This window comes from Xenopus tropicalis, chromosome 7 (assembly GCF_000004195.4).
Source record: "Xenopus tropicalis strain Nigerian chromosome 7, UCB_Xtro_10.0, whole genome shotgun sequence".
Lineage (NCBI taxonomy): Eukaryota > Metazoa > Chordata > Amphibia > Anura > Pipidae > Xenopus > Xenopus tropicalis.
The window spans coordinates 123602582-123626710 of record NC_030683.2 but is presented as its reverse complement, the minus strand read 5'-3'; the positions used below and the strand labels follow the sequence as shown (position 1 = coordinate 123626710).

Here is a 24129-nt window from a genome sequence, read left to right as displayed (position 1 = left end):
CCTAAGTTTGCTCATAGCCTGTACAGAGAGATACCATAAAACTATGGCAGCATAGGGATTCCCCTGTACTAAGCACAATTCAGCAGGAACAGCCCCCTAAGTTTGCTCATAGCCTGTACAGAGAGATACCATAAAACTATGGCACATAGGGATTCCCCTGTACTAAGCACAATTCAGCAGGAACAGCCCCCTAAGTTTGCCCATAGCCTGTACAGAGATATACCAGGAACAAAATTAAATTGCAAGTTAGTTTTTTTACATGTTTTAATTATTTTTTTAATGTTTCTAAAGTTAGCAAAATACAAGACAAATTGTAATACTATGGAACATAATATATAAAACAATAATGTTACAGCAGATGGCACCATATGATCAATCCCAGCTCTGCCTGGGAATCAATAAAACATTACACAAGTGATATTTACAGTTTCATTTGTTCGAAAACCATGCTGAATAAGGCAGTTGCCGGCAAAAAAAAATGTCTTTTTTTGTTGTTATTTTTTTTTTCCTAAAAAACTATACACTGCGACTATAGCTGTAGAATATGACGTAAAAGTGAATTCCCTGGCAATTAGCACTGTATCTGTTCCCCTGATTATAATGGGCCAATGGTTGGCCAGGTATGATCAACATGAGCTGAATGAACAGGGCTTGTGCTTAACATACTTTTTGCCCATAGAAATATCTATGGTTTCAACTTTAAAGGAGCTAATAAAATTAATTGCCAGTCTACAGAGAAGCCCCTGATAATGAGCCGCTCAAAGGCTGCTGCTTAGAGAGAGAGAAAGGGTTTGTTTCTTCAACGGTAGATAGGGAGCCCTGAACAAATTGTCCTGTTCATAGAGAAAGTGGGGTCAGGTCAGTGGAAACTTCCAACTTCCAAATTAGTGCTTTATAATGGCACAAACATAGGAAAATGTGATTTTTTTAAATTCAAATAATAGGCAGGATGTAATTTTTATACCAGTTAGGGTTACTACCTTATGCCGTGGCTAACCCCAGGCAGGGGGGCGAATGTAATGTCACTGAATAGGGCCAATGCCGTCATGTGGGTGGAGCTATGATGACCCAGGGTTATGACGTAGCTGTTGGCGATTGGCCGATAGCCAAGTCAGTCTCAAAGAGGAAACTGGACAGGTGGTTTTGACCGGACAGCCCTTCCGAAAACTGGGTCAAAGACGGACAGGTGGCAACCCTAATACTAGTCTAATTAACTTTGCTTATTTTTAACAAGGGCACTTGTTTATTAAATAGCAACTGGGGCACATTTTAATCTGAATCTGGTGCAAAATGTTGCACTGGACAAAAACATTGCATTAAGGGAAAACAACTTGGCAATTTGTGCCCATTTTGTGGCTCATTTACTCAATGAGACTGTACTGTAAGTTCTGGTAGTAGGAATACAGCATAGCCTGGGAGGAGGCCACACTAGAGAAGTTCTGGTAGTAGGAATACAGCACAGCCTGGGAGGAGGCCACACTAGAGAAGTTCTGGTAGTAGGAATACAGCATAGCCTGGGAGGAGGCCACACTAGAGAAGTTCTGGTAGTAGGAATACAGCATAGCCTGGGAGGAGGCCACACTAGAGAAGTTCTGGTAGTAGGAATACAGCATAGCCTGGGAGGAGGCCACACTAGAGAAGTTCTGGTAGTAGGAATACAGCATAGCCTGGGAGGAGGCCACACTAGAGAAGTTCTGGTAGTAGGAATACAGCATAGCCTGGGAGGAGGCCACACTAGAGAAGTTCTGGTAGTAGGAATACAGCATAGCCTGGGAGGAGGCCACACTAGAGAAGTTCTGGTAGTAGGAATACAGCATAGCCTGGGAGGAGGCCACACTAGAGAAGTTCTGGTAGTAGGAATACAGCATAGCCTGGGAGGAGGCCACACTAGAGAAGTTCTGGTAGTAGGAATACAGCATAGCCTGGGAGGAGGCCACACTAGAGAAGTTCTTGTGGTGTTTAAATACTGCAAAGTGTTCTAGAAATCCTCAGCAGGGACATCGAAGTCGAATAAAAACACTGGAAACCTTTTGGTCTTCACATGAGAAGGAGAATTTTCTCTGCGCTTCCAAATCAGAAGGTCACAAGTGAATATTCTGTCTCGTCCGTAGGGTTCTGCGTTTGAGGGGCTTCCTTACCCGGCACATGATCCACCAAAGTATACTCAACATCGATTGGCTCCTTCATACAAGAAAACATATTCAACTGTAATATCTTTATTACTAATTCAGTCTCCCCCAATAGCAGTGAGATGGAAACCTACAGGAGTCACCCCCTTCTGCTCCACCCAACAAAATCAGAGGACATCTTGGAAGCTGCTCTGCAATAAAATGTGTGCTGGCCATGGAAGAAGATTGACATTTCTGTTTGTGGAGACTACTAATAAAGTGGTTGACATTAGGTAACCTATTATATGTGAATATAATAAAACAGTTGGGAGAACTTAAGGATCCATAAATCTTCATTATTCTCCACTTATGGTGCCACTTATAAGACTTGTCTCTACATCCATTATCACAGGTCATTGGTGTTCCATGAAGCTTTACATGTTCCATCCATAATACCTACCTTTGGCTCGGTGTAAATATCTTCTAACTCAATCTCTCCCATCTGGGTCCCTGCTGTGCCGTTCCTGTGACACAGACAACCGGTATTGAGGTAAGACAAGCAGATAACATATTCTAAAGGTCCCCATACACGGGCTGATTCTAGCTGCCGATATCAGTCCCTTAGACCGATTCGGCAGCTAATCGGCCCGTGTATGGGCACTACCGACGGGCCTGCCCGACCGATACCTGGCCTGAAATCGGCCAGATCTCGATTGGGCAGGTTTAAGAATCTAGTCGGATTGGGGGCCGCATCAGCTCATTGATGCGGTCCCCGAACCGACTTTGCCTATACCCGTCGTTATAATTCGATCGTTTGGTCCCAGGGCCACCGGTAGGTGGGGATATCGGGAGAAGATCTGCTCACTTGGAGACATCGCCAAGCGAGCGGATCTTAAGGTGTATGGGGACCTTAAAGCTTTATTACCATCAGACTTCATATCTGATATATTTGAATGATTCTGCAGGAAATTCTGTACAAATTCTTACTAAAGGTGGTTGAGCTGATTAAAGGTCAACTTCAACACTCGGTGGAGGGAACTAAGTTTTGTACCTCAGTATAGTATTGGAAACTTATATTGGCCCCTAAGTTGCTCACAACTGGTATACTAAAGGCAACAGCACATGTATTTGTATCAGGACTACATTGAGGTCACATAACTGTATGTCATGGGCCTCTCACTAGAAGCAAAAGAAACATCAATTAAATGCCAGGAATCGAGGTACCACGTGTGTTTCAATATTCAAAAAAGGGTATGGTCTAACCAGGCCCGGATTTGTGGAAAGGCCACAAAGGCCCGGGCCTAGGGCGGCACAAATTGGGGGGCGGCATGCCGCCCTGCCGCACCAAAATATTAAAGTTTTTTGCCGTATACGGAGCAATGGGGACCTCTCCCCCACTGCTCCGTATGCGACTGAAAAGACTGCGCATGCGCGATTGCGACTGTGCGCATGCGTGGGAGGGGTGGTGCGTGCGCCGGTTGCGCATGCGCACGTGTGGGGGGGGCGGGGACGCCGATGGACAGGGGCGGCCTCGGGGCGCCCGGCTTATAAATCCGGCCCTGGTGTCACCCAATAACTGAGGCCCTGGGGTCTAAAAGGTGAACCTAGCTACCAGACAGTGAGTTGAAAGAGAGACAGGAATATGAATAGAAAGATAAGCAAGTAAAAGTAACAATAACAATAAAACTGGAGCCTCATAGAGAAATAGTTTGTTTGGCTGCCGGGGTCAGTGACCCCCATTTGAAAGCTGGAAATGTTCAGAAAAGGACGGCAAATAATTCAAAAACTGTTACAAGTAAAAAAAATTAAGACAAACCGAAAACTTAGGATGAAAACTCACAGAGCTACTAGTAGCAGCTACTTGTCACGGCTACTAAAACAGACAATGCTGATCATTTACTGATAATTGTCTCTACGTGTGTTTTAGCAGAGGCAATTCTCAGTATTGTCTATGGCAGGGGATTTTCTGGAGTTTAGTAGCTGTGACAAGTAGCTGCTACTAGTAGCTCTGTGTGTCTTCTCCCTTACTATGAATAGGTCATTCTACAAGAAGCTAAAAGTTAACCTGAAGGTGAACAACCACATCCTAAACTATCTCTGTACATTTTTAAACTCCTGATGAAATGAAGTTACTTTTATTATATTACTCTTTATATTAACAAAATTACCTTGAGGAACCAGCAATGGCTGAGACGTTGCAGTAATAGTTCTCTGGTTCTTCATTTGGTCCGTGCCCCTGTTGGTTTGGAGAAGCTTTAGTTTCAACTATATGTAAGGACCCATAGGGTTAAGCTCCCTATGGCTTTATCCCCTACCTCTTCACATCTTTATTATTATTGGGCAGAAGCCCTTGTACTCAGTTACAGTGTAAAGCTATCCCTTATAGGTTTAGCCTGGTTGTACACGCCCCCTGCAGACTGATATAGTGTCTAGCCAGAGGGAGTGGCTTTCTCTTTGGCTGCCGGTCTGTTACCTGAAGCACCACTCCATTGAGCCTGGGTGCAGACACAGGCCCCAGTAGCCATTTCATCTAAATTCAAGTCGGGGACAGGGCCCCGTGAACGAGGTAAAGCAAACAGGTTAATTGATATTATAGAACTCTCTAGGAGAGTTACACAGTCAGGATTTATATAGAAAGAGCAGCTCATTTGCTCCATCCAGGAGAGAGAGTAAAGGAGTAGTCTCCTACAGGCTTACTTGCCTTAGATTAGGGACACAGAAGTGCCAAGGACATAGGCCAGCAATTAACCCTGCCCTTACCTCTACCAAGAGAAGGGATTAACAGGTGAGCTGCCTCCTACCATTCTGTTGGCTGCCGTATCCTACCCATACCTCTTTATGAGAAGGGATAAACGGAAGGCACCATACTTCTACTGCTTGATCTGCTTTAACATCATTTGTGCTATTGAATACCTGTTACCTCATCTGAGTGAGTATTGATATCCCTGCATTTACAATGTGGTCTTGGACAAATAAGCCATTCCTTTGTTTCCTGGCGTCCATTATCTATTCTTAAATCTGCATTACCATCTAATACACTACACAGTGGCAGTGGGAGGTATAGTTCAACAACATCCTCCAGTAGTTTCTCCCATATAGCGGAGGCCCATCCTGATGTATGAGAGTCGCATGTAACCAATGCTCTACTCCTATTCTGGTTTTGGTCCAATCAAGCCCAAAATAGTGTTACATATAAATGATAATTTGGCCTAATTCTAGAAGAAACAGCCTTAGTACAGGATCTGTATGGCTATTTCCAATGCCAGAGATGGAAATACTGCATATTGCTCAGCACCTTACATCAGATTTACAAAAACTTGAATTTTTCTGGCCTTGAAACTCATATATACTCGACTTGGTAATTTTTCAAATAAAACACCATCATTCTTGCAGTTATTAAATGTCATGATAATGTTGGTAGGGTCAAACTAAAATATTGAGTTTATTGTCCGAAAATCATGATTTTTTTCAAGATGAAAGATTCGAGAAATTCCTGAAATGTAAATGGCTGTTCATTTCCTTGAATCCTTCTTATTTTTCCCAAACAGGAAGTGCTCCAGCAGCCATTTTAGGAGCATTGGTGCTTTTTCTTGGAAAACAATAATGTGTTTAAGTTTCACTTGAAACTGGGTGAAATAGCAAACAATGATGGGATTAACTTTCCCTTAAAAATGAGTGAAATCGAAAACAATGATGGGATTAACTTCCCATTGAAAATGTGTCAGTTTGTGTTAAAGACTAGTGTAGGCCCAGATTTCAGGTCAGGTTAGATAGGCTAAAGCAGAGATCCCCAACCAGTGGCTCGGGGGTAACATGTTGCTCCCCAACCCCTTGGATGTTGCTCCCAGTGCCCCCAAACCAGGTGCTAATTTTTAAATTCCTGACTTGGTGGCAAGTTTTCGTTGCATAAAGACCATAAAGAGCTGTGCTGCAGCTCTAGCTGCTGGTAGCTCAGATCACACATTCTGATGGGAGGGGGAGTGAGTTCTTATAAATTCTTATGGGAGGGGGGAGCAGGAGAAAGAAGAGAGCTGTGCAGACTCCTGCCCCGGAATGAAGGATTTTTCCTTCATTTCGAGGCAGAGAGAGGAAGTCAGATAGCCAAGAACATGTTTACAAAAAAGGAGACAAGAAATCCTGTGTTTCTTTTGATAAAGGACTCTTTTGTGTTTCTTTGGATAGAGTGCAGCGTTTCTGTGAGTGCTTATGGCTGTATTTACATAGACATTTCTGATAAAGCTAACTTAGTTTTTACCTTTCCTTCTTCTTTAAAAGGATTAATGACGTTTAATTTTTATGCTTTGGCTTTAAAATGAAAAATGTGAAGGTGGGGGTTAATCAATCGTTTGTCTTTATTTTAATATAATGAGAAGCAGAGTCTGGGGCAATTAGTCAAAAAAGTTCTGTGTCTATAACAACAGCTCAGATAGCAGACTAAGGTACTAAGGTATCAATCAGGGTCAATCAACTATAACTACACTAATGGGGAGGTTATAGACACATGTGACTGTAATGGGCTCACCTGATTGTTGGTTTCCATCCCTCTGCCTCCGGAAGCTTCCAGTTTCTGTTTCTTTCTGGATGTTCTAGGGGGAAAACGTGTTAGTGTAACATTTGGGCAATTAGTAACACAGTTGGACTAAAAAATAAAATCTAGTCGTGTACCTAAGAAATAAATATAGAGCCAGAACCAATAGTATGACCAATACAGCAACAGCTCCACCCCCGAGTACAATCCACATGGGCAGTCCCTCTCCTGTCTGTGCAGCTGCAATAGAAGGAAAAACAATGTATATGTAGTGTAACCCTGTACAATTCCTGGAACACACCATAGGTGCCATACATGATGTAAGAATGCACTAAAACCGTACATAATGAAAACATTAATTATTATGCACTCAGCAATGGGGCTCATTGGTAGGTGGAGCCTTTCTGAATCCAATCATTAATTATTGAAAGCGGTTAAGGAAATTCTATATTTTGTTTTTGATTTTTTGCTTTACTAAACCTTCAGAGACAAAGTATGGAGAAACCATAACCTGGCCAATGGCATTAACCTATGGCATTAACTAACCTGGCCCTGAAACCCAGTTGTAAACACACACTGTAATACTTACACATCAGTGTAACAGTAAAGCCTGGGGAATAGGAAGGTCCCGCTCCGTTCTGCACATTGCAGCTGTAGTTGCCAGAATGGGACTCTGTAATGTTATTTATCTGTAATATTCTGCCAGTCTCCCCATTCACAGGATTCCCATTTAGATACCAGCTGTAGCTGTACTGAGTTGTTGGTGGGTTATAGTCTGAGAAATGGCATTCAAGCTCCAGGGCTGCTCCTTCCTTCACTTCATCTTTTCCTTTAATTGTGACATTTTGGGCTTTATCTGAAGAAACAGGGATAATTACAGTTACATCAGCATCAAATTTCCCAGGGTGCTAGCCATATTCTCTATTTCCCAGGGTGCTAGCCATATTCTCTATTTCCCAGGGTGCTAGCCATATTCTCTATTTCCCAGGGTGCTAGCCATATTCTCTATTTCCCAGGGTGCTAGCCATATTCTCTATTTCCCAGGGTGCTAGCCATATTCTCTATTTCCCAGGGTGCTAGCCATATTCTCTATTTCCCATGGGGCTAGCCATATTCTCTATTTCCCAGGGTGCTAGCCATATTCTCTATTTCCCAGGGTGCTAGCCATATTCTCTATTTCCCAGGGTGCTAGCCATATTCTCTATTTCCCAGGGTGCTAGCCATATTCTCTATTTCCCATGGGGCTAGTCATATTCTCTATTTCCCAGGGTGCTAGCCATATTCTCTATTTCCCAGGGTGCTAGCCATATTCTCTATTTCCCATGGGGCTAGCCATATTCTCTATTTCCCAGGGTGCTAGCCATATTCTCTATTTCCCAGGGTGCTAGCCATATTCTCTATTTCCCAGGGTGCTAGCCATATTCTCTATTTCCCAGGGTGCTAGCCATATTCTCTATTTCCCATGGGGCTAGTCATATTCTCTATTTCCCAGGGTGCTAGCCATATTCTCTATTTCCCAGGGTGCTAGCCATATTCTCTATTTCCCATGGGGCTAGCCATATTCTCTATTTCCCAGGGTGCTAGCCATATTCTCTATTTCCCAGGGTGCTAGCCATATTCTCTATTTCCCAGGGTGCTGCAGATCAGTTTGGATATCAGTTGGCGTCTCTGGTAATTATGGCTTTGGTCATATTCTTTAGAGAACTAGGGTGCCTATTTAGTGTCATGGTGTGTTCAAGGGACTCTGAACCCACCCATAATGCTGTCCGATAGTGCCCCCCTAGTTTTTTTTTACAGAAGTTGTCAAAAAACATAATTACACATGCAAGAGAATTCAGAAGAATAATTCAATCAAATGTTCATTGTACCACATGTTATGCTTCTTTGGTTTTTGTTGAAAAAGTTGGGGGAAATCCTACTTTATGGGGTTTTTTTCAGTGTCATTTTACCTACTATTCTCCTGAACATATTCCCTCTTCCCATTATTCCCGTGTTCAGCTTGGGCCCAGTTCCTCTGCACCTACCGCCCAAAATAGCAGTTCATTCACATATGCCCTGCCTAAAGGGGACGAATCATCTACCCTCTTGACAGTCACATGTCTGCCATTTCCCTCTTTACAGATACAAGACAATTCATTGATATAGACCAGGCATATACAGTACAGGTATGGGATCCCTTATCCGGAAACCCATTATCCAGAAAGCTCCGAATTACGGAAACCCTGTCGCTAATAGACTCCATTTTAATCAAATAATTCACGTTTTTAAAACTGATTTCCTTTTTCTCTGTAATAATAAAACAGTACCTGTACTTGATCCCAACTAAGATATAATTACCCCTTATTGGGGGCAGAACAGCCCTATTGGGTTTATTTAATGGTTAAATGATTCCCTTTTCTCTGTAATAATAAAACAGTACCTGTACTTGATCCCAACTAAGATATAATTACCCCTTATTGGGGCAGAACAGCCCTATTGGGTTTATTTAATGGTTAAATGATTCCCTTTTCTCTGTAATAATAAAACAGTACCTGTACTTGATCCCAACTAAGATATAATTACCCCTTATTGGGGCAGAACAGCCCTATTGGGTTTATTTAATGGTTAAATGATTCCCTTTTCTCTGTAATAATAAAACAGTACCTGTACTTGATCTCAACTAAGATATAATTACCCCTTATTGGGGCAGAACAGCCCTATTGGGTTTATTTCATGGTTAAATGATTCCCTTTTCTCTGTAATAATAAAACAGTACCTGTACTTGATCCCAACTAAGATATAATTACCCCTTATTGGGGCAGAACAGCCCTATTGGGTTTATTTAATGGTTAAATGATTCCCTTTTCTCTGTAATAATAAAACAGTACCTGTACTTGATCCCAACTAAGATATAATTACCCCTTATTGGGGCAGAACAGCCCTATTGGGTTTATTTAATGGTTAAATGATTCCCTTTTCTCTGTAATAATAAAACAGTACCTGTACTTGATCTCAACTAAGATATAATTACCCCTTATTGGGGCAGAACAGCCCTATTGGGTTTATTTCATGGTTAAATGATTCCCTTTTCTCTGTAATAATAAAACAGTACCTGTACTTGATCCCAACTAAGATATAATTACCCCTTATTGGGGGCAGAACAGCCCTATTGGGTTTAATTAATGTTTTACTGATTTTTTAGTAAACTTAAGGTATGGAGATCAAAATTAGAGAAAGACCCCTTATCCAGAATACCCTTGGTCCTGAGCATTCTGGATAACGGGTCCTTTACCTGTACTATGGCTCTGTGCATTAACAAACTCACATCATTAAACAGGGTTTCATTCATTTTTAAAATAAGATATAAATATAGTGCTGTGCAACTAATTTCCTACATTTTAACCACCCCTTGCATCTGAAAAATGGTGAGCAACGTCATGTCAAACCTTGTTTGTTTAAATTGTATTACAATAAGCCACTCAATGCAATGTCTTTGGTGCAAGAAATGGCCAGGCAGATTGATCCATGGAGCAAACTTTCCATCTTTTATTACATGGACTACTTTATGAAGAGGAGTAGACAGAAGCAGGTTGGTGCATAGAGACAACAATGAAGCATAACAAGTAGGTAGTGATTGGTTGATCTGAAGGTAAGTACTGCAGCCTACAGAATAATGCGTGTTCTGGTTTCCTCAGCAAATTAGTTCAGAGTACCTTATCTGTAAAACAGACAATAACTTTGTCCTGCATTAAAGGAAAACCATCCCCCCCCCCCAACAATGTAGGTCTGTATATAAATATATCACATAAACAGCTCATATGTAAAACCCTGCTTCATCTAAATAAACCATTTTCATATAAATATACTTATTTAGCAGTATGTGCCATTGGGTAATCCTAAATAGGAAACTGCCATTTTATGTACTAAGGGCCGCCCCCTGGGATCATAGGAGTCAGAGTGCACACAAACAAGCCAAGGCACACATACATGCTAGGCCCCATCAGCCAATGAATGGGCAGAGTTCTGCCTTTTGCTCCCACACTACTTCCTGTTACAGTTAGAGCTGCATCACTTCCTGTCAGCTGATCTCTGAGGGAGCACACAGCCCATCACTAAATGGCGGCTCAAGGGAAAAGATGTAAAAGGGCAATATTTACTGATATATATATTCCAGTTTGGCAAGATCCTTTAATAGGTCCCTTACCATAATATAAACTATCTGTTGGTTACGTATTCATTCTGGGGGTATAGTTTCCCTTTAAATAGTGAAATGCACATAATACTTACATAAAACCTGCAGCTCAGAGAGAGTGGAATTCCCAGTTCCCAGTGGGTTCCTTGCAGTGCAGGAGAATGTCTCTCTGCCCCGCCCCACAGTCACAGTTATGCTCCGCCCCTGCTCCTCCCTCAGCTCTACAGTTCCATCTCTCTTATTGTTGTACCAGGTAAAGGCATTGGCAGCAGGGTTGGCATCACTGTCACAGGTTAAACTCACTGCATCGCCTTCTTTCCTTTCCTTCTTCCCATAAGATATAACAACTGCTACATTTTTCGGAGAATCTGATATAAGAGAAATGATATTTATCAGCCATGGGGGGTGAGGATGGTGGTACAGCTGAAGGGGGAATGGCCAATGGTTACACTTGTATGGGGGCCCATTGGAATATATTCTGATGGGGGGACTATTTGGCAGCAGTTTCACATAAAATAAAAAAGCAGTTCATGACATAATAGGGACACGTGCTGTGCCGGGGGCTCTGCTCCAGGAGGGATCTGGGGGCGACTGACCACCAATGTATAAATACACACCAGAAATATGTTTATCTTTATTGATTTCTGTTATTTTGTAACTGTTTATCTGAAATGTATATTTTTCCAAGCTCTCACATTTCCCCATAGCAGCTCAGTAAGCCCAGTAACTAACTTTCTAACCCTTGGTAACAATTTCAGCGTCAGCCCCTATTGTAAATGACTTAGAGCTTTACTAAAGTCTCTTATAGAGCCACTGATATAGAAAAATTTGGTTCAGTGTTTTCCCAAATTATTAATAGCATTTATATATATATATAAATATAAGCCGAAACGTCAGTTGTATGCTGTGAAAATAAATCATCGTTTTCCTCTACTAAGACCTGTGAGTGCGGTATCTTTCCTGTGACATATATATATATATATAAATATACAAATACTCTTTTTAAATTACATTTTTATTTAAGCTAATGGGACCCTTACTATGGGGCTGATTTACTAAGACACGAATTCCGACCGAATTGGAAGAATTCCGATTGGAAAACGAACATTTTGCGACTTTTTCGTATTTTTTGCGATTTTTTTCGGCGCCTTTACAACTTTTCGGAAATTATCGCGACTTTTTCGTTACCAATACGATTTGCGCGAAAAAACGCGAGTTTTTCGTAGCCATTCCGAAAGTTGCGATTTTTTCGTAGCGTTAAAACTTGCGCGAAAAGTTGCGCTTTTTTCGTAGCGTTAAAACTTAAAAGGTGCGACGTTTCGTGCAAGTTTTAACGCTACGAAAAAATCGCAACTTTTTGCGCAAGTTTTAACGCTACGAAAAAATCGCAACTTTCGGAATGGCTACGAAAAACTCGCGTTTTTTCGCAAAAATCGTATTGGTAACGAAAAAGTTGCGATAATTTTCCGAAAAAATCGCAAAATACCGATCATTACGAAAAAAACGCAATCGGACGCATTCGGCCCGTTCGTGGGTTAGTAAATGTGCCCCTATATGTTGGACCTCTAGAGTGACTTGGACAGAAAAAAACAAAAAGCTCTGGTTATAGAGTCACCAACAAGCCTTACTGAGCTGCTACATGGTGGGTAATACATTTTATTTTTAATGAATCAATATTAGCAGTTAGGCATGTTTCACTGGGGCAAAGAGCTAAACTTTATGGGTGAGTATTATATGTATATGTTATAAAATAATAGGAAGCATTTGAAAAAGGAGCATAATGTATTTATAATAATTGAATCTGGGGATTCCTGGTGGAATGGAAGGTTTTTTTTTTCCAGTAAAGGTTCATCTTCCAGTTCTTCCAGATGGGTTTCTAACGTTATCATTTGTCAGAAACTGAATATATAATCTCATAGACTCTGGCCAAAATCTTCAGACCCTAGGACATTGCCACCATGTGTAGTATGCGCTACCCTCCTCTTCACGTCCTCTGAAGCATAATGGGTTATATGGGCTGTTTATCTTATGTATTCTGAATGGGACCAAATACCTTCCTAGTGGAGACTTGTAGCCAGACTGAAGTGTTGATGGAGCAATGGGCTACTGAATCCCACATTTTTTGCCATTTCTGCTCATCCAGTGAATATCCTAAGTCTTTTTCACATGCCTGCTTATATGAGAGAATTGATGTAAATGGACTTTCTATAAGAGTTTGGTATACAACCCCTGTAGAGTAAGGGTGGGTAATACATATTGATTCTAAATAGGAAGACAGAGGAGTGTCCTGTCCTTTATGCTTTGATTTAAGAAAATGAGAGACCTGCATGAATCTACACTTGTCCCGGGGGAGAGCTAAGTGGGTTTGTTGGAACCTTTCCCATTTAAGAGGGCCAGAGCGTCCATATATATGCTTCAGAGTTCTTAGGCCCTTTAACTTCCACCATTGAAATGCTCTCCTGTCTATGCCTGGGTGAAATTCCGAAATGCCTATGATAGGAGCCGCAGGGGGTGTGAGGAGATATTTTTTATTGTCCTGTATTTTGAGAGTGTTTTCCAACCTTGGACATAGGCTGTCAGGCCTAGAGACATAGGGTACCAAGGGCATAGCATTAAGTAGTTGGATAAGTTAAATCTTCTTCCATTTCAAGCCATTTAGGTGGTCAAGTGGCATGTAATGGTTACAGAGGATCCCGTGTAGTTGGGGCATTTTTAAAAATCTGTTCTTGATCCTCCACCTTTGTGCAGATGGTTTATCGTAAAGCTCTTGTAAGGTGAAAGATAAAGTTGTCTGACCACGGAGTTAACTGTTAACTATAAAATTTAGATGCTAGGGCATTTGCCATTAATATTTGTGGAAGGAATGGAAATGGTTTACTGAGTTACCACATTTATCAAAACCGATATTAAATGTGTCAATTCATCAGCACTGTTTCCACTAAATTGAGCAGTCAAATCCAATTGTTTTAGTGGTAAACACTCGACTTACCCTAAAAAAACACGCAAATATTGCTGTTATTTGCATGCAAGGCACATCTACAGGGGGCTCAACAAATTGCTACAAGTCATATATCCCAACTGTCAGATTACAATAAGACAAGTAAATATGAGAAATTTCTTAGGGGCACATTTACAAAAGCACGAACGCTCCGATCGTATTTTTGCCGATTTTTTCGGGCGTCTGCACGACTTTTTCGTACGGCGCACGACTTTTTCGGACGTTTGTACGAAAAAATCGGAAAGGTTTTACTGCTGTTTACAATTGTTCGGTACGAAAATTTCGTGATTTTCAGATCGCCAATACGATATTATCGTGACTAATATGATTTTTCGTAAGCATTTTCGTGATATTTGCGATCTTCCGAAATTTTCGTTTCCAATACGTTTTTTTCCCATTCGTGATTCGGATTCGTGGATTAGTAAATGTGCCCCTTAGTGTTCTGTACATGAAAGTAATCTTAATTTGAATTAGTGATAGTTATAGGAAAAAGAGTCATGGAGAGGTAAAATTATTGCTGTCAGTAGCTGGACATCTGTAGTCACAATCCCATTATTATTATTATTATTATTATTGCTACTGCAGATATCATTACATACTGTATGAATGAGATACATTTCTTCTGATCAGTCAGTACTTACATCTGATGTTTAAAGCGGCTGAGCGACTTTTGGATTTGAGCCCATTTGGATACGTAGCTTCACATTCAAGTTTAGCCTTATGATCCCGGTAGGAGGGGAGATATTCCATTACAGTCTCAGCTTTCCATACTCCATCCTTAAGGCTCTGCTGCCTGTCAGTGAGCTTATACCCAGCTCTGTTCCACTGTAGAGTAGGGGGCCTGGGGGGGCACGTGTGTTCTACAGAGCAGGAGATGGGGGCACGTTCCCCCTCAGTTAGATCTGTGGGTATCTGTATTGCTGGCTCATTGGGAACATCTAAAAGAAATCATTTATTCAGTTACTATTATAATGAAACCTATATAGGATTACAGTATTGCCAGCCATTACTTGTATCTTCCAGTTTCCTCATATCATTCATTTAAGATGTGGCACAATACAACTTTTCAAAAAGCAAACACAAGACATTTATTCCGATTTTCCGCACAAAAAACAATACCACTTACTTTGCTGTATTGGGTGCATTCAATTCCCAAGCCGATTCCAAGCTCAACCATCCAGTAGAAATTTCAAATAGGGAAGAAGCACCTTCTGATTATCCCTCCCGTTAAACCCCATGTAATGAATTACAGATTGCCTATGATGGTAGGCCTTAACAAAACCATTATTAATTTCCCTTTTTAATTAAAAAAAAAAAACTAAGGAGATTTTCTGTGCCAATTATAACAAATGCTCCTTACATAAGAAAGTATACATATATATTATAGTATACGTATAGTATATTGTCAACAGATTGCCAGTCATTTACTTGTATGGAATATTCTATAATAACTCATATCTTTTTAGCCATACAGAAAGGTAACAATAAATGACTATTGCAATATTAATACATTTCCTAACACTTTGTTCACTCATCTCTGTTCCCCTTATACACCCATTAGGCAAATTTTAATATAGAAGAAAGGAGAGAAAATTAATTCTCAAACAATTTCCCAATAATATCATTGAGGTGTTTTGTAAGTGTTGATAAGAATTGCTAAGCACAGCCCTGTGTTTATAATAGATAAGCATGACCTCTATGCCTATATAAAAATATACAAACCCATATCTTAGTAGAGACATTCAGTGAGAGAAAAATAACACCTAAATTAATTATGATAGCATATAAAGGAATAAACAAAACAGGGAACTATAGAAAAAAACAATGAAAGTTTTCTGGGGAAAAAAAAACAATTCTTATAATCAGTTGCCATTAAAGGGGTTGTGCACCTTTAAATTAAGTTTTTATATAATGTAGACATTGATATTCTGAGGCAATTTGTTTTTTGTAGTTTTTCACTTATTTAGCTTAGTTTAACTTAGTTCAGCAGCTCTCCAGTTTGGAGTTTCAGCAGCTATCTGGTTGCTAGGTTCTTGTTTACCTTAGCAACCAGCCAGTGGTGTGAATGAGAGACTGCAATATGAATAGGAGAGGGACTAAGTAGAAAGATAAAGAATAAAAAGTAACAATAAAAATAAAATTGCAGGCTCAAAGAGTAAAAAAATTTTGGCTGCCGGGGTCACTTTTGAAAGCTGGAAAGATGTAGACAACAAAGGAGAATTCTGATAATCCTATTCATACAGAGCAGAGCTGTGTTTTTCTCAGGCAACATTTTTTTTTACCTTTTAATAAATATCACTCGGTGTTAGTTGGACAATTTAATCTAAAGGGATTCTGTACATACAGCAGCCGTATTCCTTTGCACAGAATATAGTTGTTGTTTGCTTTTGGGCTTCAGTTTCTCATTACAAACATTCACGGCTCCACTATTTGTAACAAGCCTCGTTGGGTGTAGGTAAGTGCTCGCTACCTTATAGACTCACAATATATTTACTGATTGTGACTGTGGGGGGGAGATTGTGTGGGTGCCCCTATGTGTCCCATGGAGCAGCTTACCTGAGACTGTAACCCTCACTGTCTGACACACACTGGTGACATCACAGTTCCCATGTATATAGGGATAATAACTGTCACTTTCTCGCACATCATTAATCCTCAGGGAGCAGCTGTTTGGCTCATTGCCGACCAGGGAAGTGCGGCCTCTGTTACCCTCACTCACATCAGAGGGATTCTGTTGGCTGAATATTATTTTGTCAGGACGAAAATCGATTCCCTTGTACCAAACCAGACGGAAGTCCTTGTTGCCCCTGGGGCGGGTGAATGTGCAGGGAATCTCCACACAGGATCCTCTCAATGCTCTGATGGATTCAGGGAGGGTAATGGCCCGATCCTTACTGTACGAACCTGGGAACCCCCCTGAGAAACAGACACATTAGTGCAACACAAACAGCACATAGAGACTGTAGCACAAAGCTGTGACACAGTACAAAACAGAGATCCTTTATTGACAACCCATGACAACCAATCATATTGTTGCATTCATTATTCTGACTAAAAAATGCCAGTTGCTGACTGGTTGCTATGGGTTACTGCCCACAGGCAAACACTAGGGGGTAGATGTATCATGCTGTGTAAAAAGTGGAGTAAAACATTACCGGTGATGTTGCTCATAGCAGCCAATCGGATGCCTTGCTTTGGTTTTCTACCTGTTGAAATCTATTTGCTGATTGGTTGCCCTGGGCCACATCACCGCCAATGCTTCACTCGACTTTTTTACACAGGATGAAGCATATACCCCTAATTGTTTTTAATTTGTTTAATTAAGTGAAAACATTGTCATTGAAAAAAAAAGCCAATTCAAAAAGTCACAATTATCTGCAGCACATCTCAGAAGAGCAGGCACAGGGCTTAAAGGGGAACTCAACCCAAAGTCAACTTAAGAATTCTGAAAAGTAAACATAATTACAAGCAACTTTGCAATATACATCAGTTAAAAAAATATGCAGCCTTTTCATGATTTTTAATGTAATAATATGGTTTGGTACAGCTCCCTAAGCCCCGCCCCCTGTTCCCCTGCTGATGGTTTGGAACAGTTCCCTAAGCCCCGCCCCCTGTTCCCCTGCTGATCTGGCTGGCTACTTTGTGACTCAAGTAAATGTAACAGTAGTCGCCTGTCCCCAGCCTGCCTCCTCCCAGTCCCACAATCCCCTGCTGCACACGTGATGTCAATAAGTAAAGGAACATCCCAGTGCAATGCATTGTGGGTTATGTAGTTCCTGCATGCTGTCTCTAAGCTGTGGAGAAGTTGATACAATTTGTAACATCAGTGTTTTAGTCCCTCCTCCCCTGCCAGGATATCAAATGAGGCAGAAAGAGAAGAACTGTTTTGCAGCTGGATTTCAGCATATAAAAATGGTATTTATTCCTACTTTTTGAAGGAACAGATTACAGTGATAGGGATATTAGGGGTTTCTGAGTTCCCCTTGAACCACAGTATGAAACCTGACATTTATTGCAGCATAAAAGGGAACTCAGCTTAAACAATGAATTAATGTGATTATTTAGGTTGCTTCTCTGAGCACTTTTACAATTAATTTACTATTAGTAACAGTTTCTGAGACAGCAATTTTGGAGAGTTTTATGCTGCTAGGCAGGCTTTACCCACAGCTCTCTTTGTAGCCAAAGATTGTCAGCGACCCTGTCTATGAATGTCCTATGCACTTCATGGATTCAGTTAACCCTAGGGTTGCTGTTGAGTCAAAAGCCTGGAATTAGCAGTCTAAACGGCAAATATCTCAGAATTTGCTAAAAATAGCAGATTTCCTTTCTAAATTTGTTTAGAACCTCACCCAAATCAGTTTCAGAAATGTACTTAATAGTGATGAGTGAATTTTTTTTGGCAGGCATGGATTTGTGGCAAAACTGGATTATGTGTAGGTTATGGGGAGGGTTGGATTTACCTTGCAGAACAACCATGAGAATGATCCTGTGTAAGTGCCTGTAGCGCTCCATCATGTCTCCCACACAACTCTCCTTCTTCCTGCATTAAACAGCACACAGAAATATATATAATTACTGAAAATAAAGAAATAATTTTATATGTATTTAGTTCAATGCATCCAACTTAAATCTATTTGTAAAAGAGGGACACAACACAAATAAAGTATGGAGGTACCTGAGATAGCCTGCCTCTTAGCCGGGATATCATAGAATTAGCTTCTGTATTATACCAAATCTTCCCAGAAAGGCAATGACAAGCCAATATGTTATCGGATCTGGTATCCAGAATATTTGGATACTAGGGTTTTCCAGATAAGGGGCCACTCCTTAATCTGAATCTCCATACAGGGTCAGACTGGTGGGGTGCAGGGCCCACTGGGGCTGCCACCCCAGGGGCACCGCACCCACCAAGGTGTCCCCGCAGGTGACCCCACCACACCCCACTATCCCCCTGCAGGGCCACCCATCCAAAATTCTCCCCTGAGCGCGCGTAAGTGAAATGCATCAGGGGACCAACGCCAACAAGGATCAGGTCCGACCCTGACTCCATACCTTAGGTTTACTAAAAACCACCCAAATGGATTCATGCAGCTTAGTTCCCATCAACTACAAGCTACTGCTTTATTATTACAGAGTGTAAAGAAAATACTTTTAAAATATGATAACTAGTTGCTTAGACTCTATAGGAAATGGCCTTTCTAGATCACAGGTTGCAGAAAACAGATCCCATACATATAATTCTGTATATGATCAGCTAAGGATGCATTAGTGAAAAGAACAACAAGCAGTGCCTATAGGGAGGGGCAGACAGATGACAGTATGGGGTAAAGGCCATCATTTTGGGTGCAGCCCTTATCCAGTATTGGGGAGCAGATATTCACTCTTACCCTTTACCCAGAGACACAGCTCCTCATTTTTCAATGTTCCAATTGGTCTATAGGTTATTACATTACATACTGGAGGATCAAAACCCCCTTGGTGATATTTTTATAGTGCCCCCTCTCTTCAAAGAGTCTTTGTCTTTCCCATCAGATAAAGAGTGAAGTGAACTCAGCTATGAATTATACATTATTAGGAACAAGATGCAAGGTGTAACGTTTTATAGACGCCCTAATGTGTTGCCCTTTGCTTAATACTTGTAACTAGAGGGTGTAGAAACTGAGGTGGTTATTGTCTATGAAGATTTTCATTCATCCAGGTCATGGTATATCTAGTATAAATAAATTTAAAGCAACTGGACTTGTTAAGTAATCATTAAAGACGTTTCACTACTCATCCGAGCAGCTTCTTCAGTTCAACCGATTGGTATGGGAAGTCCTCAGCGTATGTACTCTTCCACTAATCCAATACAACTGGCTGGTATGGGAAGCCCTCAGCGTATGTACTCTTCCACTAATCCAATACAACTGACTGGTATGGGAAGCCCTCAGCATATAAACTCTTCCACTAATCCAATACAACTGACTGGTATGGGAAGCCCTCAGCATATATACTCTTCCACTAATCCAATACAACTGACTGGTATGGGAAGTCCCCAGCATATATACTCTCCCACTAATCCAATACAACTGACTGGTATGGGAAGCCCTCAGCATATGTACTCTTCCACTAATCCAATACAACTGACTGGTATGGGAAGTCCCCAGCATATATACTCTTCCACTAATCCAATACAATTGACTGGTATGGGAAGCCCTCAGCATATATACTCTTCCACTAATCCAATACAATTGACTGGTATGGGAAGTCCTCAGTATATATACTCTTCCACTAATCCAATACAACTGACTGGTATGGGAAGTCCCCAGCATATATACTCTTCCACTAATCCAATATAACTGACTGGTATGGGAAGCCCTCAGCATATATACTCTTCCACTAATCCAATACAACTGACTGGTATGGGAAGCCCTCAGCATATATACTCTTCCACTAATCCAATACAACTGACTGGTATGGGAAGCCCTCAGCATATATACTCTTCCACTAATCCAATACAACTGACTGGTATGGGAAGCCCTCAGCATATATACTCTTCCACTAATCCAATACAACTGACTGGTATGGGAAGCCCTCAGCATATATACTCTTCCACTAATCCAATCACAATGGCACTATGTAACTCTTCAGAAAGGTGACATCTGAAACTCACAGAGGTGTGAATGCTGTGGAGTAACTTTGAAAGGATTACCAAAGTATCATGCAACTCATAGAGACAGGTGTTACTTGTTAGAGTTGCATGAATGGATGTGTGAAGAGTTCTGAAACTGCCGGGGTACAGATGTTAGAACAGGTGAGGTGGTTAGTATTATTATTATAATTATTATTATTAACATGTATGTATAAAGTGCCAACATATTCGGCAGCGCAGTACAATAAGTCAGTTTATACATTGGATACAGAATTACATACGAAGCAACCAGTAACTGATACAAGAATTGAACAGGGCCCTGCCAAAAAGAGCTAACAATCTATATGGATAGGGTTATAATGATCTTTATTTCTATATGTAACAGTATTTTGCATCCAATACTGCTGTAATACTAAAGCTGTATTTGCCTTCTGGGGCTCACAGCTGCCATCAGTGAGGGATAGGTGAGACTATTCCGGATATAGGCTTCCTATTATCCTCCATCAGCAGTGCCAGAACATAGACTGTTCTCTACCAAGAGATCCTGAGCTACAGACTAGCAGAAGGCAACAATAGCACATTGCCCACAAACCACATCAGATCACCCTTCCGGGGGGTTTGTAATGATTATACAGGAACTGACTTAACTTACATAGAAACATATGTAACTTCCATATCAAGCAATAAGCAGGGCAGTGTGACGGGGCAGGCAGGAGAGAAGGGGCTGAACTTAGGGCAAACGCCATTGACCCCCAATGAACTGACATATTAGCACATTAACTATTAAAACTAATTATATAAACTACTTATTATAGAGTAAAATTAACTGTTTATATTGCTATATAGTAAATAATATAAGCTGTTTCCTACACAAAATGTTCAGCAGTAGAATGACTGGTTATTGGGTCCCACAGCAACATTACTGGGCCCCTAAACTCTGGGAACAAGATATTATTTCCATGAACATTAGTTTCCTTCTGGGAGCTGTAGTCCAGAAACATCAGGATTGTATTCCTTAATAAATTTTGCACAATAAAACTTTCCCAGCACTGAACAAGTCTGTCCCTTTATCCCCATGTCTGATTCCTGTGCCATATAATGACGGGAAAATGCCATCATTATCTCTATATGTAAGGTACCAGCAAGGGGCCTGACACAGTGCTGGGAATCAGCATTCTCATTGGTCACTTCTCTTGCACTTATAATGAGATGTTTGCTCAGTAGAATGGTCGTTGGTGAATTTTCTTGCATCTATAATTATGTTTTTCAGCAACTTCTATAGCAAAACTAGGGGGCACAGTGGGACAGCGTTATGGTTGGGTTTACAACCCCTTTTGTTGCACTAGATTAATTTTGATTAACAACCTATCAGCAACTATATCATTACTTCCCCCCCCTAACATGCCCACTGTTCATTGTTGAGCCCCTTCATTTTTTTAAATACATCAACCTCATTCCTGGCTTGGTATGGATTTTTTCAATATATTTAATTATGGTCAACCAAAATTATGTGGTTCAGGGATGAAACAGCATCAGCAGAGAATAATGAAGGAACATTTCTCTTGTCCCATAATTAGAAAGGAATTCTCTGAGCCATTTCCCCAGGCAGAAATGCTCCCTGTTTGAGCACTATGGGGTGTGTCCCTCTATGTCCTATGGGAATCTGTTAATTTTGTGCCAGTGATATAGATTCTATGCTGTTAGCAGGTGTATAACTAGTTAATATCAGTTACACCTGTTTATTTCTGATACATTGCTTTTTAAAGTATATATTTTATATTTTTTATATTTTTTAAAGTATATTTTTATTTTTTTGCCAGGCATGGATTGGTGGAGAAACTCTGCATTTTGCCATTGCCAAATTTTTGCAAGAAACTGGAGCAAAAATTCACTACGACAAAAAAATTCAGAAAAAAAACATCCATTGACTTTAATTTATTTATTAGTGAGAAAAAGTTGCTTGCTCAAAAACCACTGTTGACTTTAAAGGGGATGTATAGTCAAAAATCATTATCCTTGTGTGTACAGTATTTAGACCAAATAAATTACATTTGCAATATAAACCTATTAAACATTCTCTACCTTTATTTTTCATTAGATGCCTTTGTATTTTGCATCTAATGCTATTCCCCTGAAATGAGCTCTGATCACAGCTCCTGGAAACCTACAGTCCTGATGAGAAAAAAGCAGGGACTGCTCTGAACCAGACTTAAAAAAACAAAAAAAAACAAAAGCAGGGACTACCCAATACCAGACTTGAAAAAAAAGCAGAGGAGTTAGTTTACTGAATTGCCATTGGTCAGTTGCTGATAAGGAAGTGAAACATGAGCAGAGAGTGAAACACGCCCACTTCTCATTCTGCTGCTGACAGTGAGGAATATAGTGCTTTCCTACTGTAATGAGTCCAGGGTGTCTGGCGCACGTTCCTACCTCTATGCACATGTAACCCTTTCTTGGCACATTCACTTAATATGGGCTGTATTTTCACAGGAGATGTGTGTTCTCAAAGAATATTGATACTGGGAACTGGGAACAGCGCAGTGCCGCCACCTAGTGGACACTGAGGAGCACACCTCTAGGGGATTTCCGCTAGGAAATAATCAAACGCGGTTTGCAGAAATATTAAACTTTATATAACTTTGGAATAGAAGTAGAACAGTTTTAGGAATGACTGATACTCTTATCCTGGGGAACTTGTGTGGGCTATCCACGGCTGGCACAGTCTCTGTACTTGCCCAGCCCCAACTTTGATCCGGATAAACCCCCAACCCTTTAATCAGTTCAGTCCCTTCCCCAAGAGCTCTTTAGTCCCCCCAGGTAGCGCTACCTGCCCCAGATTACCTTCCCTGTTGAAAAGGGGTGGCTGCTCCCACGTAGCAGGTAGCAATACCTGTTCCTCAGGGGATACACACTAAGAGGTACCACAGAGGACTGATTCCTTCCTGGCAGCCCAGCAGACTTTTATCCTTTCAAGTCCAACACACAATACTTTGTCTGGCTGCTCAACTCTGCATCTCTTTCAACTCTGGCAAACAACAGCAGGGGCTCCCTTTATAAGCTGCTGGGCCCGCCCCTAGATTTTTGGCTCCAAAGCTTAGGCACACCTCTCCCAGACGTGCACTGGGGCAGCCAGCCAACCGGATCCCTCCCCAGGCTGTAGCTAGGCTGGATGAGATCACAGACTGAGAAACAGGGGACAGGGTTCTCTGATCCCCTACACACACAAGTCTCCAGGCTCCTCTGCGTAGGCACGTTCTGTGCTGTGTTGTGATGTCATCGGACGCGATGACGTCACTTTTGGCACCAAATTTAAAGTTTAAAGGCGCTACTTGGTTTGTTTTGATTGCACAAGCTGGTTCTCTGTATCTGGTTGCTTGCTAAGTCTTGTCTTTTGATTGATCCTCTGGTTTTGACTCTTTGCCTGATTTTTTACTGTTGAATCTCCGCTGCCTACCCCCGATCTTTTGTTTGACTTGGCTTTGCCTCTGCCTGATCCCTCTGTACCACGTTTACTGAAATAACCTTGACCGAGTGTAGGATCCCTGTCAACTCCGCTGCAGAAAGTCCGAGGCCCCAAAAGGGCGTCGGTGAATACTGGGGTTGGCAGGGCTCTCCTGCTACACCTAAAAGGTTGCGCCTGGCAGTTTACAGGCTACAGTCCGTAACACATAGCTTAGGTCTATGTAAGAACAC

At 41.1% G+C, this 24129-nt stretch overlaps 1 protein-coding gene across 1 annotated transcript; it reads right to left on the bottom strand.

Annotated features, from left to right (window-relative positions):
• Positions 1–488: 488 nt before the first annotated feature.
• On the bottom strand, positions 489–23311 carry LOC108645212 (sialoadhesin). The gene is made up of 11 exons (XM_031906269.1): positions 23278–23311; positions 18266–18345; positions 16362–16721; positions 14447–14743; positions 10903–11175; positions 7226–7492; positions 6774–6876; positions 6631–6694; positions 4277–4344; positions 2569–2632; positions 489–2181 (listed from the first exon to the last, which is right to left on the bottom strand). Exons 2-11 carry the CDS (start codon positions 18318–18320, stop codon positions 2074–2076), a joined length of 1659 nt encoding a protein of 552 aa, XP_031762129.1. The 5' UTR covers positions 18321–18345; positions 23278–23311; the 3' UTR covers positions 489–2073.
• Positions 23312–24129: the final 818 nt, after the last annotated feature.